General features: G+C 39.3%; 1 protein-coding gene across 1 annotated transcript; it reads right to left on the bottom strand.

Moving 5' to 3' along the window:
- Positions 1-44: 44 nt before the first annotated feature.
- usp1 (ubiquitin specific peptidase 1) lies at positions 45-24,505 on the bottom strand. The gene is made up of 9 exons (XM_020513893.2): positions 24,429-24,505; positions 22,227-22,398; positions 19,589-19,718; positions 14,422-14,529; positions 10,819-10,988; positions 5,075-5,805; positions 2,770-2,931; positions 2,187-2,388; positions 45-1,562 (listed from the first exon to the last, which is right to left on the bottom strand). Exons 2-9 carry the CDS (start codon positions 22,388-22,390, stop codon positions 806-808), a joined length of 2,424 nt encoding a protein of 807 aa, XP_020369482.1. The 5' UTR covers positions 22,391-22,398; positions 24,429-24,505; the 3' UTR covers positions 45-805.

Raw genomic sequence — 24,505 nt, 5'->3', positions numbered from 1 at the left:
AGGACGTGTTTTCCAAATTCTTAGAAACTACATACTATAAGTTATACAATTAAACTTCATACAAATTTATTTATATTTACACTACAAATATTTATAATACAAATTTAAAAAGCACACCTGTGACTATATTCCAGATTGAGCTAACCAATCCACAAAAAAGACTGAGTACTTTTCATCCCTTGATGGTCACAAATCACCAACATTTCAGTTAAAAACCAAACATGCTAACCCATTTGTGCCACAAAGTGTTCAGCTGGTAACATCTGCTGTGGTACTCAGTGCACAAGTTCTGACCTCAGGAGGGCAGGATCAAGAGATAGTGGGGATCTTGTCCCTGAATTGGCAAAGGTCTGAAGGAGGAGAAAATGTCACTGCACTGGGAGAAAGTTTGTCAAGTATTTGCTACAATACAAACCTAACTTGCAAGTAATCATATTCTTTAGGTTTACATTTGTTGGCTGTGGAGCAACATGGACAAGTGTGGCAAAGGTGTTTTAAACATTCAATCATAATGGGAATACAGAAGTAGTTTTAAAATCTAATCCTGCTGCAAGTAGGCAAGAAACTAATTTTGCACCCACCATTATTTGCAAAAAACCTAAATGTGCTTTTAAAATTAGTGCCTAGAAATCTTCATTTTTGAACAAACCTGGAAGCGCACATAGTTCAGACAGCTTATACTGGCAAATAACACAAAGGATTCAAGGTTTAAAAACACTGCACTATATTAAATGTACAAGAATAAGCAGTGAAAGAAAACATCCTGTGTTAAAGTCACTCATAGCAATCTTTCAGATGGATTTGTTTAAGGGTTTGCCATTTTCTTGTAAAACAATAGGTATGGAGTTGATGTGCAAGAGGTTGATGGAGAAAGTGAACTAAGAAAATCTTGCTCATCTGTAAGCTTCACTTCAGCATCATCAAACAGCAACCATTTTCCTTCATATTCCAACAGACTACAGCAGCTTTGAGGAATCTGATTTTCAGGGATATTTCTCCCAGTTTCGAACATTCCCAGTTGGTTGTTGCAAAAACTTTGGTCTTTAACAGGATGAACATGTTTTCCTTTGCAATTATCAGATTTCACATTTTCTTTTAGTCTTGTCCCAGGTTTTTCAGGATTGTTCTTGGGGACATGCAGATCAAAATTGGATATACTCTTTTGTCCACCAAGGAGCCCAACACTTTCTGCATTTTTCTTTGTTGTTTTAGCAGTTGCTGCTGTTTGGAAGTTTCCCTTTAATTTAACTGATCTCTCCACATCATCATATTCTTGTGAACAAAGAGAGCCTCTTTCATCCTCCTCACAGAATGGTTCCTGTTTCATATCATTTGCACAGTTCAATGCAGATTCTTCTTTGAGCATTTTCTGATTGCCCAAACAGGTCATTTTTACATAGGCTGTGTAATGACCACTACTAATGCTCACCCCATTATGCATAACTACAGCAAATAGCTCATAGAAGTCACTGGTCTCTCTTGTGCTCCATTCTTCCAGAGAAAGCTGAAGAGGCGTCAGCAAAGGAGTATTCACTTTTGATAGGTTGCCATAGGGCTCCAATCTAAAAATAAGCACAGAATCAACAGAATAAATCACATAGCAAAAATACAATGTTATTATAAAAAAATCCAGCGTTATGTTTACATTCTAAATATGACATTTAAATAGTAAACATTTTCACTGTTAAAGACATTTGGATAAACGACTATGTTCCAGTAAACTGCTGCATTTTAAATACAGGCCTATATATCATTCATAGCAATGCCCTTGCTGGAAGTAGCAAATAGCATACAGGCAAATTGGTTTGGTTCTCTGTCCACCAAGAGCAACTTGCCATTGAGCTTGCAGTTTATTTTGGGTGTTCATCCTGTCCATACAGGCTGGCGAAGCATTTTCATGTTAATTACTGTGAACTTTCCTCCTTTCTGGTGTATCCCATTCTGTATACTATTTTTGCATACTTGTACTTCAACTAATCATTTGTTAAAAATGTTTGCTAGAATAGGGAGTTACCCTCCCTCAGCCTTTCAGTGTAATAAAGGAGTAAACTATGAAGTTAAAATATTTGATATTTTAAACAATGTTATCTTAATCTTCAACTTTGTCATCAATTTTCTGTTCTCCAATAATTTTAAGATCCCACAGGATTTTTAGTATTTTTGCAGTTCCATATTTTAATACTTACTCTGAGCTACATGCTGCAAAACACTTCAAGTGGATAGTAACAACCTCTGGCATCTTGTCAAACAATAAGCTGCGTTCAGCCTCTGTGTAATGATGACAGTTTTCACAGAAATACTTGTCTTCACCAACTATTCGTTCCACTGAAGCGAACTGTGATATTGCCCATTTCAATGTTTTTATCTCCATCTTTGGTTCTGGAGATACTGGAAGAAAAGATATATGATTGTTACTCCAGTTTATCTTTACAGCTCAGCCCTTTCACATGAGGAATTTGCCTTGTGGCTTGTGTCTGCACTGCTACGGTGTCTCTTTGCTGTCTTGGCTGAACTGGATGCAGTACTCAAGTCATTTGACCACTGTACTACAATTCATTCTTGCAGAAGTCATTGTTCAAAAAACTAACTTTCATGGAAGGCAGAGGAGCAATCCAGCTCTACTCTTTTCCAAAGCTATCCCTCACATCCTCACCTAAATACAGAATTAAAATCATGTGATCCATCGTAAAATCTTGTATTGTATTTGCCGACCCTAAATGGAACCATTTTTCACTACAACAGTAAAGATGCCTCTGCTTATTCACTTACCCTCAGAACCATCTCCTTCCTTAGAGTCACTTTCTTGAACAGGGACACTGATATCCTGGAAATTCTCCCTTCGCTCAGAGTAACACTCACACTCCAAACATCGTGTTCTCAAAACTAACTGTCCTTGGAACATTCCATCCAGCAATTCAAAGCCAGGCAACTCTAAACAAATCAAAACTAATTGTTACTATCAACAGTGCTAGTGTGAAGAGCCATGACGATTAAAGTATAATTTGTTAAAACTGTCCCAAATTTCTACATGATAAAGGAAGGGGATGCTTCAGCTTACTCGGCCACCTACAATCTCCTTGTTTTAGGTTTTTGAACTGATCACTATGAGCAGAACATTGTCTGTTAAGGCATTGTGAATGGGGAGTATTAATGATACTTTTTGAAGGAACAAACTTGGAGTAACTGTCATCCAGGAGGGAGTGGGCATAGAGAAAAACTTAAGGCAATTTCAACATTTATGGGTCACAAATATTCTAGTGCATTTTACCTTATTCTTTATCTCTGCTTCCCTTTTGGAGGCTGTTTTAGAAATGGAGCTGGTCATCTGGGTGTGCAGAAAGTGGAGGCAAAGAACAATGCAAAGGATTCTTCAGTTGTATTTAAATTACATAGGTTGCTTAGAGAGAAAAGGAAGCAAGTAGAATGCAGGCAGAAAGAAAATCAAACATTACAAAGTCAAAGAAACAGCAATAAATCAAAAAGGAGTGAGTGGGCACGATAAAGACAAATAGACATTATCTTTTTCAATAACGACTACAGATCAACTAGTTTTAATGCTCTGATCTTGAATGAGCCTGCCAGGAATGGCCTAATGCCAGAAGAAAAAGTGCTTGAATCAGGTGGATCATGCTGTGCACTTTGTCAGATCAGCCAACACCGAACCAGCTCTCAAAGCTAGCTTGAAGTAACAGTGTAAGGAATGAAGTTTCTACCTGACTCATTATACTCCCTTAGTTTAAGAAAGAAATGGGAACCCACATTAGGGAGGAAAGATAATTTTGATGTGTTGATTGTATTTTTAAAGCAACACTGAAAAGGTTACTTTTCTTACATGTTCCCTCTTTAGATGCTTACTTTGTACAGGGTCTCTATTACAGAAAGAGCTCCTTCATAATTTGTTTCATGTTGCGCAAGTTCAAACTTATAAATAAAAAGATGACAATGGGTTGGAAACTGAACGTGGAGCAATATATTCTGGGGGTGAATATTCATATTTCACTCAACTTGCTAAATTACATTTACATTTGGGCAAAGACAGGTCAGGTTTCCAATACTAATAGCGCACAGGCAAAAGAAAAATAAAATCACATGGCTGGAAACAGCTCAAGAAATCAAATCTGACATGTTTTGGATAAAAAGAGTAGCAGTCAGCCAAACTATATTCTTTGACAAACCGTAGAAGAATGACAAATGAGCTAACTTTGGTGTCCCAAGAATTTATTTTCTTTCAACGATTTAATAATGTGCTAAGTACTTTGTAATTAAATTGATACAAAAAACAATTTCCCCCTTGTGAATAGAAGTATATGAAATTTGAAAAAGAGCACAAGTTTAGCAAACAGGAGAATAAATGAACAAAGACAAAAACAGTTGAGGAAAGGTCACCAGATATGAAATATTAACTCTGACTTTTTTCTTCACAGAAGCTGCCAGACCTGCTGAGCTTTTCCAGCAACTTCTGTTTTTGTTCCTGATTTACAGCATCTGCAGTTATTTCGGTTTTTATTTAGAACTAATCACTTATTATCCTATGAAATTTGACAGTGCTCCTTTACAGTCATATTTGACAAAACATAGACATGGTATATTAGAATACAATCCATCAAGGAAATGTCAATATGGTGACTTTACATCTTTTTTCAGCCCCATCAACTATAAAAGCAGTACACAGAAGGTAACTGCACATCAAATTTGCAGTTCAGCTAATATCACCTTTACAGTAGGTAATATCATCTGTTTCACTTCATGGATTTTGGATCTCAACATCTAACTCATTAATTCCCATGATTTCTTAAGTTAAATAAATTAGTTCATCATTCTTAGCTTTCCTTTTCTTTCTCCTCCTCTGGCTTGCTTTTACTTGACCTTTTCTAGCTCCACAGGTGTGAAAACTAGACAGAGACGCTGTGAGCATAATTGCACAGCACTAAGAATATTTAGTTGGAAATTATGTTTGCCTACATCATGCTGGCATTGAGAAATTTTGTTCAAATATTTAGTAAATCCTGCTTTGCTGTTCCAGTTTTAGATCAAGAGAAAATAACAACTCTCAGGAAGAGTTAGGCTCACCAACCTGCTTTCCTTGTGCCCTGGTCTTCAATTTCACATAGGCCTCCATTTATCTCATCAGTGGTTTCTGTGGCATAATGGGTTTTGCATTCTGATGCAGAACAATCGTGCTCTGTTGAACTGTCCTCTTTTGCCGCTTCAGTACAACTTGGTCGATTTCCATTTACTTCAGGATCTTTTCTTGCCTCTTTGATGCCCTGATTTGATGTTAGCTTGCCAAGACTACAGAATTTGGAAAGTATACTTGGCTGCTTCACTGTCTGTTTTGGCCATCTTAATCCAAGTTCTGTTTTCTTCTGAGGAAGAGAGCACACAGTACCATTTTCATATACACTCCGAGTACCAATATCAGGTTCTTGTTCAATAGCATCCCCAGAAAGTTTTCTGTTCTGTCTCGTTTGTCGTTTCTCTTCGGATTTTTTCAGATCCTTAGGCAGCTTAGATTTTTTCATGGCATTTCCAGCTTGTGTTTCACTTTTTCTTTTCCCATTTTTCTTTTTCTTCAGCATTTCCTCTTTTACTGCTGCATTATTTCTGGTTATCAGGTTATTAGAGGATAAAATTTCAAGTGGCCTGTTCATTTTATTCTTAACAGTTGTGTCAGAGTCTATGTTTTCTTCAACAGATGCACTTTTCTTTAACAACTGACAAGCCTCCAGGACATATCCCAAAATGCATTGCAAAACCTCTTGGGCATCATGCTGCAGGTATCCATCATACATTGGATTCAGCTCTCTAAAGTACGAATTGACCAATGTATATTATTCCATTCAAATATCATTTAAATTTATTTTTACTGCAACAGAAAACTACCGATTCTAGTGCTCATTGTAAGTACATCTCAAATCTGTCATATGGCCTTGCTAATAGAGTACAATAGACTCTTAATGTTATACCAGTGTTTCCAGAAGGATTACATTTATCAATAAAAAGGAATTAAAAACAAAGGAAAAAAAGAATATATTTTACAAAGTAAAAGGGAAATAGGAACAGAAATATCTGGCTCCTCAAGCCTGCTCCACCATTTATAGAGTCATATAGCACGGAAACAGACCCTTCGGTCCAACTAGTCCATGCCGAACATAATCCCAAACTAAACTAGTCCCACCTGCTTGCTCCTGGCCCACATCCCTCCAAACCTTTCCTATTCACATATCCATCCAAATGTCTTTTAAACTTTGTAATTGTACCCACATCCACCACTTCATTCCACATGCAAGACACTCAAAAAAATCTGCCTCATGTCTTTTTAAATCTTTTTTCCTCTCACATTAAAAATGTGCCCCCTAGTCTTGAAATTCCCTATCTTAGGGAAAAGACAACTACCATCAACTCTATCTATTTCTCATTATTTTATAAACTTCTGTCAGATCACCACTCAACCTCCTACGCTCCAGTGAAGAAAGTTCCAGTCTGTCCAGCCTTTCCTTATAACTCAAACCTTCCATACCCGGCAACATCCTGGTAATTTCTTTTGAACCCTCTCCAGCTTGATAATATCCTTCCTATAACTGGGCAACCAGAATTGGACACAGTATTCCAGAAGAGGCCTCACCAATGTCCTGTACAACCTCAGCATAACATCCCAACGCCTATACTCAAAGGACTGTGCAATGAAAGCAAGCACGCCAAATGCCTTTTTGACCATCCTGGCTATATGTGACTCAAACTTCAAAGAATTACGTACCTGCACCCCTCGGTTCCTCTGTTCTATAACACCACCCAAGGCCTTATCATTAATTGTATAAACCCTACCCTTGTTTGTTGTACCAAAGTGCAATACCTCGCACTGATGCAGATTGAACTCTATCGGCCATTTTCAAGCCCATTGACCCATTTGATCAAGATCCCTTTGTAATCTTAGAAAACCTTCTTCACTGTCTACTATGCCACCAATTTTGGTGTCACCTGCAAACTTACTAACCATGTGTTCTATATTCTCATCCAAATTATTAATATAAATGGCAAACAAGAGAGGACCCAGAACCGATCCCAGGCCTCCAGCCCAAAAAGCAACTCTCCACCGTTACTCTGTCTCCTGCCGTTAAGCCAATTATGTATCCAATTGGCAAGCTCACCCTGAATCCATATGACCTAACGTTACTCGTTAGTCTACCATGTGGAACCTTGTCAAAGGCTTTACTAAAATCCAAGTAAACAATATCTACTGCTCTAGATATGGCTGATCTTCTACTACAACAATCCTTATGTTCCCTTGATATCTTTAGCTAGAAACCCACTGATCTCTGCCTTGAATGTACACTATGACTGAACTTTCACAACACTTGGAGGTGGAGAACTCTAAAGATTCATGCAAAGAAATTCATGATCTCAGTTGAGATGATAACCCTGGTTTCTAGTCACCCAGTCAGGGGAAGTATCCTTCTAGCATCTACCCTGTTAAGCACTGTTAAAGAACTTATGCTTCAATTAGATCATCTCCCATTCTTTGATTATCAGCTCATTGTCTCTTAGCTCTTCTCCTAGGTCAATCCTGTCATTCTAGTGAAGAGTTCTTTTAAAAAAAAAAATCATTGAGGGGATGTCAGCTTCGCTGGCTGGGTGTGTATTATTTGCCTGATTGGCCTTGAGAAGGCGGTGGTGCTTTGTGGAATAGCTGCAGTCCATTTGGTATAGGTACATCCAGAATACTGGTAGGGAGGGAGTTTCAGAATTTTAACTCTGTGACAATGAAGGAATGGCACTATACCTGCAAGTCAGGATGGTGAATAGCCTGGAGGGAAACTTGCAGATCTCAGAATTCGAATGTATCTCTTGCCCAGGACTGATCAAGAGTTTGGAAGGAAACGTCTGTTGTTCCTGAGCAGTGGTGGAGGGAATGTATGTTTATGGATATAATGTCAATCAACTGAACTGCTTTGCACTGATGGTATCAAGCTTCTTAAAATGTCCTTGAAGTTGCACGTGCAGGCAAATGAAGAATATGCCATCACTCTGCTGACTTGTGGCTTGTAGATGGTGGATATGCAGTCAGGTGGTGAGTTATTTACTTTGGGATTCCTAATCTCTTACCTGCTGTTATAGCTAAGTGTGGTGAACCTTGAGTGTAGTCCTAAGTAAAGTGTATCCTTCCTTGGAAGGAGACCAAAACAAAAACTGTACACAATACTCCAGGTACAGTCGCTCCAAGGTTTTGTACCTACCCTTGCCCCTAGCTCATGCAATAAAAGCCAACATATTATCTACCTTCCCAATTGTTTGCTGTACCTGCATGTTATCTTTCAGTGACTTAAGGACACCCAAGTACCTTTGGACATCACCATTTATCAATCTCTCACCTTTTAAAGAGATACTGTACATTTCTAATCTTCCTACCAAAATGGATAACTTCACATTTTTCCACATTATATTCCATCTTCTTGCCCACTCACTCAATCTGTTTAAATCCCCTTAAATCTTCACAACTCACACCTTCACTAGTTTTTTTTTTTAAATCAGCAAATTTAGAAATATTGCATTTGGTTTCCACATCCATAGATATAAATTGTAAATGGCTGGGACCAAACACTAATCTTTGCAGTAACCCAGTAGTCACAAGCTGAGAATGACTTGATTATTCTTTCTGTTTTCTATATATATGAACCAATACTCAATTATCCTCAATCCCCTAAACTCTAATTTTGCTTGCTAATGTACGTTGAACACTACTGAAAGCTTTCTGAAAAATCCAGATACAAATCCACTGATACCCCCCACCTTTATCTATTCTTCTACTTTACATCCTCAAAAATTCAAAAACGTTGGCAATGTCCAATGTTACCATTATTTAAGTGCCCAGATAGCATATTCCTTATAATAGACTTGACCACTTTTGCTACTGAATTGTCTGAGCGGCAGGAAACAGAGTGTGACGGTCAAGGGGTGCACGTGACTGAAATCCTGTGTCAAGTGAGGTTCCTCAGGGATCAGTGTTGGGGCCCAATTAGATAAATGATTTGACTCAAAATATAGCAATGTTATCAGTAAGTTTGTACATGGTATGAAAATTAGTGGTTTAGTAAACAGGAAGATAGCCTTAGATCACAGCAGATATAGATAGGCTCATCAGCGGCAAGTGGAATTCAAATCAGGCTAAGAGTGAGGTGATGCATCGGGTAGGACAAACATGCATGAGAATACAAGATCTGGAGGACCCTTGAGAACACAGAGGATCACAGGGACCTTAGAATGCAGTCCTTTAAGGTAGCGGGACAAGTAGGTAAAGTGGTGACGGCAGCTATGGGATACTTGCATTTACTAGTCAAAGTAGTTTAAGAGCAGGGAGGTGATGTTGGAACTGTATAAAGTGTTGGTTAGGCCACAGCTGGACTATTGTGTGAAGTTCTGGAATCCACATTATATGAGGAGTGTGATTGCATAGGAGAGGGTGCAAAGGAGATTTACCAGAATGTTGCCTGGGCTGGAGAGTTTTATTTATAAAGACATTTGATAGACAAGTGTTGTTTTCCTTGGAGCCGAGGAAACTAAGGGGGTCATGATTGAGATGTATAAAATTATAAAATTCCTGTATTAAACAGGAAGGAACATTGCCCCTTGGTGGAGGGATCAATGGCCAGGGTCATAGATTTAAGGTAAGGGGATGAGGATTTTTTTTCACCCAGAGGTTGGTGGGAATTTGGAACTCATTGCCTGTGAGGTGGTTGATGCAGAAACCCTCATAACATTTAAGGCATATTCAATTGTACACTTGCAATGCCAAGGCATACGAGGCTCCGGGCCAACTGCTGGAAAATGGGAATAGAAAAATTAGGTGATTGTTTTTGAACAGCACAGACTCAATTTGCCCTTTTCTATGCTGAAGGCCTCAGACTCTAAATAGCCTCCCTCAGTGCCATAAATTGCTCTATGATCAGCACAATGCTGCATTGAATTAGAGATACAAAGATCAGAATTTGGTTCAATTTCTGATCTACAACTATGTAATTATCTCAACTAGGTTGCCAGGAGGATTACTACAAATCGGCTACAATGCTTACCCAGATTAGGTGGCAAAATTATATTTCTAACAACCATAAGCAAGGACAGAAATGGGACAGGCACCGATTACCTAGAGGTTGAGCAGCCTACAGATACTTTCCGATAACAGCTACATGGACAAATTATCCCAGTAGGAAGTAAATGACTTCCAATTCTTTTTGTTTTGGAGCAGGATAAAAAAAGTTAACCTCCAAATTGCTGACCTCCCTAATGCCATTTCTAAGGCTGGTTTATGAAATGGTATTGAATGTCAAATATGATGATTCAATGTCAGTAGCTGAAAAAAAAAATTACATTTCAGTGTTCAGCCTTAGAAATAGCATAAATATGAAAAGGTTTATGTTTTTTGCAAATGTGTGTGTTTTAGGGCTGAACATTGAGCAGACATTTTAAAAAGTTCACATGAGAAATTGGCACTTTAGCAAGTTATTAAATAGCTAATCACTCCCCTAGAAGGCCTCAGAAGTGGCAGGAAGGAGGAAAAAGGAAAAAAAAAACAATTTTTCATAATTGTTCACTTTAGGAACTTTCTATTAAAGAAATGCAGCTAAATCTATTGTACCATAATTTTAAAAAGTCTCTGGATGAATAAATGCACAAATTATTTTAAAATTCACATTAACCATTCAATACAGGTGTATTGTTCAGAAGTGCCTTAAAAAGTAATATTTTTAACAAAGATCTAACATCCAATTTTATCACTTTCTCCCCCAAACGTTTCTAATTTACCTTTTTAAAAACAAAACTTACTTCAGCGTACTCATCAGTCTCTTAGGCTGAGCAGCAAGTTCACCCTCAATGTAATTCTCTGCAGTTAGAAGATAGTTGGTTTGTATCTGTTCCATTGATACAATCAAGTTGTGCAAATTGCAGATCAGCTCCAAACAGATTGGCAATTCCTCTTGACTGTTTAATATGTCCTATAGCAGAGCATTTACAGATTGTTATTTCAAATTTTAGTTGTCTCAAATCTGTCAAATGTAGCAACTGTTGTGATACAGTTAATTAGGATTAATTGTTCTACACAGTAACTCGTGAAAAAGAAACTTACATTATTTTAAAAAAGTATCATCTTGGTTATGTAGCCATTGTTGCCTCTTAAAAGTTTTACTTTGCTGACAGTTTCAGACTCTGACATTTACAGCACAGATGGTGGCCATTTGGCCAATCGTGTCTCTGCCAGACAAAAAAGGATCTGACTACACATCCTGTTTCCAGCACCTGCCCACAGACTTGAGAGGCAATGCATTACAACTGAATATCTAAATACCACTAAAGAACAAAGAAAATTATAGCACAGGAACAGGCCCTTCGGCCCTCCAAGCCTGCACCGATCCAGATCCTCTATCTAAACCTGTCGCCTATTTTCCAAGGATCTGTATCCCTCTGCTCCCTGCCCATTCATGTATCTGTCTAGATACATCTTAAATGACGCCCGCCTCTACCACCTCCGCTGGCAATGCATTCCAGGCACCCACCACCCTCTGCGTAAAGAACTTTCCACGCATATCTCCCTTAAACTTTTCCCCTCTCACCTTGAAATCGTGACCCCTAGTAATTGAGTCCCCCACTCTGGGAAAAAGCTTCTTGCTATCCACCCTGTCTATACCTCTCATGATTTTGTTGATCTCAATCAGATCCCCCCTCAACCTCTGTCTTTCTAATGTAAATAATCCTAATCTACTCAACCTCTCTTCATAGCTAGCGCCCTCCATACCAGGCAACATCCTGATGAACCTCCTCTGCACCCTGTCTAAAGCATCCACATCCTTTTGGTAATGTGGCAACCAGAACTGTACCACAGCATTCCAAATGTGGTCGAACCAAAGTCCTACACAACTGTAACATGACCTGCCAACTCTTGTACTCAATACCCCGTCCGATGAATGAAAGCATGCCGCATGCCTTCTTGACCACTCTATCGACCTGCGTTGCCACCTTCAGGGTACAATGGACCTGAACACCCAGACCTAAAACATTAAGAGACCAGCACACTTTTAGGTAGTGAGTTTCAGAGTCCCACCACCAGGGTCGGGGGGTCCTTCCCAACTCTGCTTTCTACTATTACATTATGGCCCTCAGTCTTATACTTATCAGGTTCATTATCAACCTTTGTTATTCCAAGGAAAACAACACCAACCTATTCAATCTTTCCTCAAATGCTCAGGCACTCCAGCCTGGAATATCCTGGTAAATCTTCTCCTCTGGTACAATCAAATGCTTCCTATAATGAATTCCGATTCCAGCAAAACCTCCCTGCTCTTATACTGTATGCATTGGTTAATGAAGGCAAATATCCCACATGCCTTATCTACCTGACCTTCTATCTTCCGGAATCTGTGGCTATGCAACCAAGGTCCTACCATTCTTAATGTAATTTCTTGCCCCATTAGCCCTCTCTAAGTGAATTACTTCACACTTTTCCAGGCTGAATTCCATTTGCCACTGTTCTGCTCAGTCTATTGATATCCTCCTCACTATTCACCATCCTATCAAAATGTTCATACCATCTGCGAACATTTCAACTTTTATCTTACATTACAACACCTTTTACATTTAAATCCAAATCATTAGTGTACACCACAAATCGAAAGGACCCCAGCACCGATCCCTGTGCAAATCCACTGGAACCAGATTTCCAATCACTGAAACAGCCCTCTACCATCATCCATTGCTTCTTGGCTCTGATGGCCAAGTTTTGGACACAATATGTCACTGCTTCAGTTCCATTGGCTCTTACTGTCTTGATCATTCTATTGTTGTGAAAGTCAAGACAGCCTTGCTAAAGTCCATGTGGATAACATCAAAATGCATTATCTTTATCAACACCCCTCATTGCCTACTCAAAGAATTTAATTAAATTTATCAAACACTACCTTCTCTTAAATCCATGCTGACTACCCCTGATTAATCCATGTCTCTCCAACTGCAGATATATTCTGTCCTTCAGAATTCTAACAACTTCCACATCAATGAAGTTAGTCTGACTGGCCTGTAATTTCCTGTTCTATCCCTTCCTTCCTTTTCTTAATAATGGGACAATGTAGCAGTGCCCCCGTCCTCTGGCACATCATATGTGGCCAGACAGGATTTGAAAATTACTGTGAAGGTCCCTGATATCTCCTCCCTTACCTTCCTCAACAGCCTGGGATACATCTCATCTGGGCTTGCAGATTTATCCACTTTTAAGTCTCCCAAACCCGCTTGTACCACCTGTTTCTTAATATTCATTTCTTCTAACATGTCTTGGTCCTCCACCCGATGTCTATATCGACACATTTTCCCATTGAGAAGATGGATACAACATAGTAATTGAGCATTGCGCTCATGTCTTCTGGGCCCACCCACTCACATGCGCACACACCCCCTATTTATTCTTTTACCTCATATTTAAAGCACACCTCTGATCTTTCCTTTATTGCACTCTCTTTGCTTGCCAATTTTTTTTTAGGTCCACCCTACACTTTACATACTGGTCTAGGAACTCTGCTGTATTGAGACCTCAGTATCTGTCATAAACTTCAATATTATTCTTAATCCTAACCATTATATCTCTTGACATCCAAGATTTTCTGGTTTGGATCCCACATACTCCCACTATTTCCTCCTTGTATGCCTCTTACTGCTCTGACAGTTTTATCTGCAAGTAGCTGTTCCCAGTCCATTTGGAGCAAATTGTATCTTCTGAGTAAAATTAGCTTCTCCCAACTTTAAAACTTTTATTCCCAGCCCATCATTATCCTTTCCATAACTACCCTAAATCTTAGTACTAGTCACTATCTCCAAAATGGTTCATCATCAATATGCCTTTCACCTACCCAGACTCAGTTCTGATTATTAGGTCCAAGAGCAGCTCCCTCCCTTGCTGGGTTTTCTACATGCTGATGAATGATGCTCTCCTGGATGCACTTTGCATCGTTTAGCTACTATTCAGCAGGCATGGATACTGCCCAGTGTGATGTGGTGCTATGAAATGGGTCAGGAAAGTATTCTGTTTAATACCATTTCTCCTGTTGGCCACAAACTGCTTCAGTGACCCTCAGAGAAAAGAATGCATGGGGGGTGCTGGGAACTTTATTTATAGCTAGTTCCCAGGATGGAAATTGCATGTTGGCAAAAGAAAAGAAAAGTTTGCCTTATCTGCAGTGTTTTCCTAATCAAATAACATGATCATATATGAACAATCATTTAAATGAAGTACCAGAAGTCATTTAAATGAAGTACCAGAAGTCTACCAACGGCAGTAGAACCACACATCAATAAACTAGTTAAGTATATAGTAGCAGCATATTAAGCTTCCCAAGTAAACAGCAAAACATCCCATGAAAACATCGGCACTTTGTAAATGATCACCTGGTCTTTTTTGGGATCCTCCTCATTCTTCAGTATCCCTTGTTTCTTGGAAATTATTTCATACATGAATTTCATCCCAGTTTTAAATCCAGGGCAATAATACAACACCTAATCATTAGAAAAAAGTTACATTTTAACAAAGCGTGACCTTAATTCAATACAAATTTACACAGCATAATTGTGAATAATCATACATTACAGCACAGAACCAGGCTCGTTAGTTCATCAAAACTGTGACAAAGTCTTTCATTAAACCCTCATCCAAATCCTATAATACTTGAAAATTAATTCTTTGAATCAGTTATGTAATTCCAATTTTAAAGAAAGATTTCTTTTTATATAATTTTCACAACCTCAAGATACCCCAATGCCTTTTACACCAGGCAAGTACTATTTGAAGTGAACTCATTGTTGTAATATAGAAGATGCAGTAACCTATTTGTTTCAAGAAAGGTCTCATCAACAGTAACAGCCAGGTAATTGATTTTTAAAGTAATTTGTTTGATGGAGAAATATTCTAGGACCACGAGGAGAACTCCCTGTACCTCTTCAAAGTAGCATCATTAGATTTTTTACATCTATCCGATTAGCAACAATTCCACCAATTAAACCACAACTGACAATTAACAGTATTTAGGAAATTCGAACAGCCTTTACTGTAATTACTTTTTTTCCTCTACCGCCTTAGCACTTTATTATTTTAGTATGTTGCCCTCTAGTGACCAGTGGGAGGAAAATCTATCCACATTAACATGGATTTATTTTAGCTGGGTGTTTGACTAATCAAGAAATATTGAAAGTGGAAGTAAAGCTACAAGAAATGAACACTGAACATGTAATGTCATTAAAAAAAAAATCAAAACCAATTTATAAAAATCTAATTTTAAAATAATCAAAGTTTTTGTTAAAAGGTAACGATGACTCATAGCTTATTAACCAAGGCAGGTGAATCTTAGTAACAAAAAGGCGGACAGAGAGGATCATGACCTTTGAATTGCAGTTTTTCTAGCACTGCAGTTGGATTTCCCCTGTCCTTGGAAGCTGTAAATTTTTATTTTACACAAAAGCAAAAGTCAAATGGGAGGATAGGTGTAAGTATTGGAAAGGTTTAGAGGAACATGGGCCAAACACAGGGAAATGGGACTGGTTCAGTTTAGGATACCTGGTCGGCATGGGCAAGTTGAATGGAAGAGTTGGTTTCCATGCTGTAATGACTATGACTCTATACAGGTTTTCTTTTTGACTGACTTGTAGTTCTTTGTTTTTCTGTTTGCTCGCACCCTTACTCCAGGAAAAGGGAAACAGAAATACCACCACTACCTTATATTTCTCAAAAGTCTCAAAGCTCTTCAGAATAATAAATTACTGTGGAGTACTGTGACTTATTGAAACCATTGCGACAGTCACTTTCTGGCTGGGATCCCACAAAAGAAAGAAAAAGATAAACATACACAGCCCAGTTAGGAACTTAGGAACAGGAGCAGACCACTAAGCCACTTGAGCCTGCTCCACCACACAATAAGGCCATGGGTGATCTGTGGCCCGGCTCCACATGCCTGCCTTCGACCTTTATCTCTTGCTTAATAAATTTAAATCCGAGATTGATACATGTTTAACAATTGAACTAGCGTAATCACCATTTGAAGAACAGTTCCAAATCTCCACAACTCTGTGCAGAAGTGCTTTCTAACATCTCTCCTGAATGGCCTGGCCCTAATTATTAGACTATGCCCCCAGTTCTAGAATCTTCAACCAGTGGACATAGTTTATTTTTACCTACCCTGTCTTTCTATATAAAATAACCTGAAGACGTTGATTAGAATTTAGGAAGGCTAAGGCTGAACTAGAGATTAAAGGCCTAATTTGTCTAATCTCTCCTCATAATTTAACCCCTGATGTCCAGATATCGTTCTTGTCAACCTGCACTGAACTCCCTCCAGGGCCAAAACATCCTCGCCCAAATCTGCTCACAGTATTCAAAGAGGGGTTTAACTCGGGTTTTATATAACTACAGCATAATGTCTACATATCTAAAGGGCTGGAGTATAGGGATGACAGCCAGTATTCCATTAGCCTTCTTGATTATTTTCTGCATCTATTTGTGGCATGTTAAAGAGCTATGCACCTGAACCCCCAGATCTTGATGGACATCCACTGTATTTAACTTCACGCCTACTGAAAAAAAAAACAACGCCTAATCTATCCTGTTATGGTCTGAAATGGATAACCTCACGCTTGCCTACTGTAAAAACCGTCTCACACAGATTTGCCCATTCACCTAAATCTGTGCATATTCTGTTGTAACTTTATGCTGGAGTCAACAGTATCCACAATGCTGCCCAATTTTGTGCCTTCAGCAAATCTGGATATTTGATTTTTTATACCATTATCTAAGTCGTTAATGAATGAGGTTGTAGACTTGCTCGCCGAGCTGATGTGTTTGGTTGCTGACGTTTCATCACCCTGCTAGGTAACATCATCAGTGCGCCTATGGCGAAGCGTTGGTGTTCTGTCCCGCTTGTTATTTGTATGCCTCAGTTTGCTGGGGTGGTTGGCATCACTTCCGGTTCTGTTTGTCAGTGGTCTGTATATTGGGTCCAGTTCGATGTGTTTGTTGATGGAATTCCGGTTGGAATGCGAGGCCTCCAGGAATTCCCTGGCATGTCTGTTTGGCTTGTGCTATTATGGATGTGTTGTCCCAGTCAAATTAGTGGCCTTCTTTGTCTGCGTGTATGGAGATCAGTGAGAATTGGTCGTGTCTCTTTGTGGCTAGTTGGTATTAGAGTATCTTTATTGTCAGTTTTCTTCCAGTTTGGCCTATGTAATGCTTCCCCACAGTCCTTAATAGCATTTTGCACATTAAGTTAGTTTTATTGGTTGTGGGTATGGGATCCTTTACATTCGTCAGTAACTGTCGCAGGGTGGTTGTTGGTTTGTGAGCTACCCTGATACCTAAGCGTCTGAGTAGTCTTGTGGTCAGCTCTGATAGGTCTCTGATGTACAGTCAGGTTACTAGTGTATCTGACCATGTTGTGTCCTCTTGTTGTGGTCTGTCGCAGAGCTAACAGCAAATTGTGCCTTTTGGGTATCAAATCCTTTTAAAAACTCCATATAGGTGCTCCTGTTCTGCCTTGCACAATTCTGGGTTGCTGCAGTGTGTCGTCGCCCATTCGAATAATGTTCTGATGCAGCTCCATTTATGGGAGTTGGGGTCGTTAATGAATGCTGTGAATAATTGATGCCCCACAGATGCCTTCGGGACACCACCTGTCAGATCCTGCTAATTTGAGCATTTACCCATTATTCCAACTGTATCCTGCCACTCAACCAGTTTCCTATCCGTCAGTAATTTGCCCTCAGTTCCATGGGCTTTCACCTTAGTTAACAGTCTCTTGTGTGGGACTACATCAAATGCCTTCCAGAAGTTCATATAAACAAGCTTTTGTCTCCTCTTCAAAAAAAAACTCGTTGAAGTGCATCAGGCACGATGTACCGTTCATGAATCCATGTTTAACGGAACTTTTCAGGTGATCATTATCCTACCTTTGAGTCCAACAATTTCTCACCATAGATGTTAGGAGAACTGGTCTGTCATTCCCTGGTTTTCCTCTGTCACCCTTCTTAAACAGCAGAGTGACACGAGCAAATTTCTAATCCAGAGGATCAACTCCTGAATCCAGCAAACTCTGAAAGATTACGATTAGGGTATTGGCATGTGATGTCTTACCTCCTTTAACACTCATAGATGGGAACAATCAGGTCTTGTGGATTTGTCACTCTTCAGTTCCATTAATTTCCCCATTATTGATGATTTAAGTTAATTTTGTTTAGACCCTGTTCCTGATCCTCAATTTCCTTCTGGGACTTCTGGCAAGCTATCTTTCTTTTCTGCTATGAATACCGAGGCAAAATAATCAATCATTCAGCATGTCTGCCATTCCCCTATGGTTATTGAAAATAGCCCATCCCCAGTCTTCAGTGGGCCAACAGAACTTTAACCAGCCACTTTACCTTAATTACTATGGATTATATTTTTTAAAAATATATTAATTTACAGGATGAGTGTGTCACTGTCCAGGCAGCATTTATTGCTCATCCCTAATTGTCAAGAGGGGGTTTCAGAGTCAATCACACTGCTGCGGGTCTGGAGTCACATGTCGGCCAAACCAGGTAAGGATGGCAGTTTCCTTCCCTAAAGGGCATTAGTGAACCAGATGGGTTTTTCTGACAATCAACAATAATTTCATGATCATCATTAGATTCTTAATTCAATTAAATATCTGGAATTCAAATTTCATCATCTGCCTTGGCAGGATTTGAACCCAGGGCCCCAGAACATTATCTGGGGATCTGGATTAACAGTCCAGCCATAATACCACTAGGCCATCACCTCCCCTATTATGAATTTAGGAATTACAAAGGACACATACTGTTGGAGCAGCAAGACTGCCCATTTTCACCTAATCCATACTGTTTTAGTGTTAAGTCTTGATCAAGTTTTTAGCAATTTGTTTTTTTTTGTGTGATTTTGGAAGTGACTTAACTTATAAAAAGAAAGATGCTGCATTTATGAAGACAAAAGATAAATTTGTCCTAAGATTGTAAAAGATGCACTTTTTAAAAAAAAAATAGACCTGCAGGAAAAGTAATTGAATGGAATAATGCAATCAAAAGCAAACATCATGGTGGAAAAAGCAGCAGCACCACAAAACTCTAGACAAATTCATACCATAACATTTAAATGACTAACAGGAAAAGAAAGCCTGTACAGCTATGCACATTATAAATAACTGCAAACTGAATTTGAACAAATTGCATTAACCATAAGCTATTTTGCAATCCTTCAGCGTTGATTCGCTCAGATTCATATGGATAAATGGAGAAACTCCAGCACAGTATATGCCCATGTGCGATATTATTACTGTGTTAGAACGTCTATAACGTTATTTGAGGGAATGAAATTCTTTGCTTTAGGCTAGTCGATCTAAATGAACAAATGATTTGAAAAATTATAAACCAATAAAAAAAAGCACCAGTTGATTACATGTATTTCAGAGTACATGCTCCCATGATACAAAATCAGAAAATTAAGACTAATGTAATTGCATTACGTGTAGTAGGGAAGACAATTCATGAATTGACACTACCTCCAAGATCAATACTTTACCTGAAGTACACTATTTAGGTAACATGTATTTCCAAGGTTGTTCAGGCCCACAAAAGGTAGAAGCTCCTCCTTCTTTTCGTATCCAACAGCTGAAGATATCAAAGGGGCTCCAGACACCATCTTCTCACATCTATTTCAGTGATGGGATAGAATGGAGGAGCAGAACAAAAGCCAAACATCAGTTCAATAAGCAGTATTCCTAAGGTTTGAGAGTAGATTTGTAGCTCGGGTTGTGAACGTTGTGGTTGATTGGCTCATTGTTCCGCAGACGTTTCATTACCCTGCTGGGTAACATCATCAGTGCAGCATCCAATGAAGCGCTGTTGTGTATTCCCGCCTGTTATTTAAACTCTGGTGTCCGTTGAGCTGGGTTACCTCACTTCCGGTTTTCCTTCACGATGGAGTGTATATGGGGTCTAGCTCTACGTGTTTATTGATGGCTTTCTTAGTGGAGAACCAAGCTTCTAGGAATTCCCGTGTTTGTCTCTGCTTTGCCTGTCCCAGGATCCTGGTGTTGTCCCAACTAAACTGGTAGTTTACCTTAGCCATGTGGATGGAGATGAAGGAGTATTGGTAGTGTCTTTTTCTTGCCAGTTGATTTTGAGGTTCTCCACGAAGAAAGCCATCAATAAACACAGAGGTAGACCCCACATAAAGTCCATTGTGAGGGAAAACCAGAAGTGAGGTAACCCAGCTCAATGGATACCAAGTTTAAATAACAGGCAGGAAAACATAACAGCGCTTCATCAGTGGCTGCACTGATATTACCCAGCAGGGTAATGAAACGTCTACGGAACAACGAACCAGCTCAGCGAACCAACCAACCACAAGACAGTAATCCTGAACAAAAAAGTTCAAACTATTTTCAATGATTGCATTGAAGTATTTGCATGGGGTAAGAACTCAACAACTATAAACTGGGAAAAAAATATCAATAAGTTCTGTATGGGACCACTGCAAATCAGATAAATAAACTGACGCAAATATTGCTTGGAGATGACAAGGTGTAGAGCTGGATGAACACAGCAGGCCAAGCAACATGAGAGGAGCAGGAAGGCTGACGTTTTGGGCCTAGACCCTTCTTCAGAAATAGGGAAGGGGAAGGGGATTCTGAGAATGCGCTCAGAACCAGCAAGAATTTAGTCTGAGAGACTTCTTGACATGATGGGGGAAAGATATTAAAGTACAAACAAATCTAAATTAACAGAAGTTATGTGACTTAGAGATGGAATTGAGAGGGAGAAGAAAGAACAATATTGTACCTATTGGGAATTATTCCCCGTATTCCCTATTTGACTGCTTGATAAAAAGGGGAAAAAAACTTACTCGACTTGCAAACGATACTGCATAGCTACCAACAATTACACAAAAGGGAAGAACCACAGAGACTCAAATAACAAAAAGTCTTCCACAGAACTTTTACTCAGCCAAGATCTTTTCGTGTCAGGAAAATATTGTAGTAAATTGATGAGCTAAGAAATTTTAGCTAGTATACGTTTTTTTAAAAAGGATTTTTTTTTCTTACTCCCATCCTTCGGCCATTTGTAAGGCCATCTTATGAAAACAGGTGCCAAGTAGATGAGTCACAACTGTGTATGTTTGTAACAATTTCTATTGAACACACTATTTCAGCGTGCCAAACATAGTTGGGAGCCTCTGAGCATCTCCTCGTAGAAACACATGTTGTGGTAGTCATTTTGGTCCTGGAGGCATCCAACCAAACAGGCAAATACTGATCAGTGATGTTTAATCAGAGGCACTGATTTTCTCATTTGTTCCTCCCCTGAAATCACTGCTGCTTTTCCTCACCCAGGTTTAATTCAATTTACATAATGTTATGATGCATTGTTATATAAATGGTACCCTAGAAGCAGGTCATAGCTAGGCTTGCCAGGTTTTGTGTACATTTCTGTTTACAATTATATTCTACGAAATTACAAATTATCTAATGTTATACAAATTTGAGGTCCTGATAAGGTACTTTTGTGAATATTTTAAATTCACCGAAATAAGATATTTTTAAAAATTATGAAATGTTTTATCAAAATAAAAATAGGTTCATCTATTTTCTAGTTGGTCACCAACTAAGTGTTGCATGTAATAGTGTCACTGAGAACATCTCAAAACAGGCTGATAGCATATCAAATGCAATGACACCTAGCAAATGACTTCAAAACAGTTTACATGAGTATTTATTCTTAAAAGTTTCCTTATTGGTCTATGTTATAATTTTGTCGATTCTAACAGGATCTTACATCAGACAAATATGACAGTGGTATTCAGATTACATCCTTGTCCCCCGTACCATAGCTGTACCACACCTTTCAAATCTTCTCCATTCAGTTTAGGTTTGTAGGATCTAGAAATTACTGATTTGCAGTGATCCCAAACACCAACAATGGCAAAATATTAACTGTACTTTCTCTGCCAAAACAGCAGGAATAAATAATGTTCAATAAAAACAGCACATGTGTAACAACATACAAACCAGAAAGCATTTCTGTTATGCAGTTCTATATCCTTGGATTAATGCACATCAATTGTTCAATCTTTACTAAATATACGTGTTAGAACAAATAGGATCGTCAAAGGCTCAATTTTGCAGAACTATCTAGACAAATTCATTTATACAACATACTTATCCAGTTTTTTTGTCTCTGAAGGGCTTTGTTCACTTTCTTGCTTCTCAGTAAAATCCAGTGCTCGTTTGGCTTCTTTTTTCTGAAAAAACTTAAGGGAAAGTCGTTTCCTTTTGATCGGGCTCCCCCTTCCATTGCTCTCATTCTGCACAAGTCCAGGCATCTTATTCACTAAAAATATCAATTTTGCTGATTAAAGGATTTAAAATAGCTTTCTGTTTATATTTACAGTCTGGAAGCTTGTTAAATATCATTTTCTACATGCTGAGTTCTTTCATTTTTAAAACCAGTTCTCAATCTTCACTTGATTCTATTATCAAATGCTAAACATACAGTAGAACCAATACTGTCAATCGAATATACATAATTGTCTCCTCAATAAAATAAAATAAAGAACTGCAGATGCAGAAAGTCAGAAACAAAAACAGAAATTGCTGGAAAAACTCAAGTCTGGCAGGATCTGTGGAGAGAAAGCAGAGTTAATGTTTCTAAGGTTTTGGAGTAGATTTGTAGCTTAGGTTGCGGGTGTTGTGGTTGGTTGGCTCGCCGAGCTGGTTTGTTGTTCTGCAGATGTTTCATTATCCTGCTGGGTAACATCATCAGTGCAGCCTCCGATGAAGCGCTGTTGTGTTTTCCCACCTGGTTTTTAAAAGTCTGGAGTACATTGTGCTGAATTACCTCACTTCCGGTTTTCCTTCGTAGTGGAGTGTATATGGGGTCAGGTTCTATGTGTTTGTTGATGGCTTTGTGTGGAGTACCAGGCTTCTAGGAATTCCCATGCCTGTCTCTGCTTGGCTTGTCCTAGGATCTTGGTGTTGTGCCAGTTGAATTGGTGGTTCTTCTTATCCATGTGGATAGAGATGAGCAAGTATTGGTCGTGTCTTTTTGTGGGCAATTGGTGTTCGTGTACCCTTGTTGTTACTTTCCTTCCTGTTTGTACGATGTAGTGTTTGTCACAGTCTCTGCAGGGAAATCTGATAGGCACTTCATCAGAGGCTGCATTGATATTACCCAGCAGGGTAACGAAACGTCTGCAGAACAACGAACCAGCTCGGGGAGCCAACCAACCACAACAGAGTTAATGTTTCTAAACATTAACCCATTCTGTAGGAGGATCACTGGTTCTGAAATGATAACTCTGCTTTCTCTCCACAGATGCTGCCAGGCCTACCAAATTTTTCCAGCAGTTTCTGTTTTGATACATAATTATTTACTGAATTTACACAGGAATAAGAATACGACCTACTGCAGTGTATGAACACACCTGAAGACAAACATGTAGGCAACATGAAGGGGGAAAAAAACAGGAATATTATGGTCAGCTGTAAGTATGAGTACTTTCAATTGATAAAAGAAAATCGTGTATAGAATTTCAACTGAAAAAAGATCCAAGTGAAGAATATTTTTATACAAAATCAGTTGAAGCTAGTCTGTGATGTCACTGGCATTATGACACCATAAATATTAGCATCTATCCGATTCCTGCCACTCGCTCGTGAATGTGTAAGTGAGATTTTATATTTTATCAGGTGAATAAAGTATTTACTAAAAGTCGGACTGATATATCTAATTCATTGATCTAAACATATTTAGTTCAGTAGCCCTAAGGAGATAATCGAAGATGCTTATTTGAGTAATTTCGACCACCTTTCCACTCACCTCTCTCAGCCTTCCTTCCCTTCTCCCATGCCCTGCCCTCCTCCTCCTCCACTTTGCCCACATACCCTTCTCCAAATACTTGCCTCACTGCACTCCCGCTCTCTCTTTCTCTCTCTCCTCCGCCCTTATCTCAGGACCCCATCCCTCTCTCTCTCTCTCGGAGTTAGTTCTCGAACTCCGCACGTACATCGATTACAGACTCAGAGCGCCAACGAGACCGGCGCTGCCCCGCGCAGATGTGCGCTCCCTCCCCCAAAGGGGGCAAGTCCCAACCCTTCCTCAACCCGAAGGGGTCTTTCTCAGTCGCTCGCCATCCTCCCCGGGGAAAGTGAGGGGGCGGGGATGACAGATGTCTCTGTCCCCACGTTGGGGGGATCGTCGTCCCCTGCCCAGGTGGAAGGGGTGAGATCTCTATCCATTCCCCCCGAGAGGGGTGGGAGTCTCTGTTCTCTTCTGGGGAAAGAGAGGGTCGGCGGGGGTCCTGTTCCCTCCCCAGGGGTAGGGTATGCGATAAGACTTTATTCCCTACCACGGAAACTCACCGTCTGTCAACGGAGCTTGGCGCCTTTTCCTCTGCTAGGACCCACTACAACTGTCCAGTGCAGTCGCCTGTTTCGCC

This window comes from Rhincodon typus, chromosome 10 (genome assembly GCF_021869965.1).
Source record: "Rhincodon typus isolate 14 chromosome 10, sRhiTyp1.1, whole genome shotgun sequence".
NCBI lineage: Eukaryota > Metazoa > Chordata > Chondrichthyes > Orectolobiformes > Rhincodontidae > Rhincodon > Rhincodon typus.
This window is presented reverse-complemented; position numbering and strand designations above follow the sequence as displayed.

Bases quoted from the DNA above. Each gene is read 5' to 3' on its own strand.
- usp1 (XM_020513893.2), bottom strand. From the start codon at position 22,390: ATGCCTGGACTTGTGCAGAATGAGAGCAATGGAAGGGGGAGCCCGATC. The intron at 2,389-2,769 runs GTAAGTGAATAA...CTTTTCTTCCAG, and splicing joins GGAAGGAGATGGTTCTGAGG to TATCTCCAGAACCAAAGATG. The intron at 1,563-2,186 runs GTAAGTATTAAA...GCTTATTTTTAG, and splicing joins TTTGCAGCATGTAGCTCAGA to ATTGGAGCCCTATGGCAACC.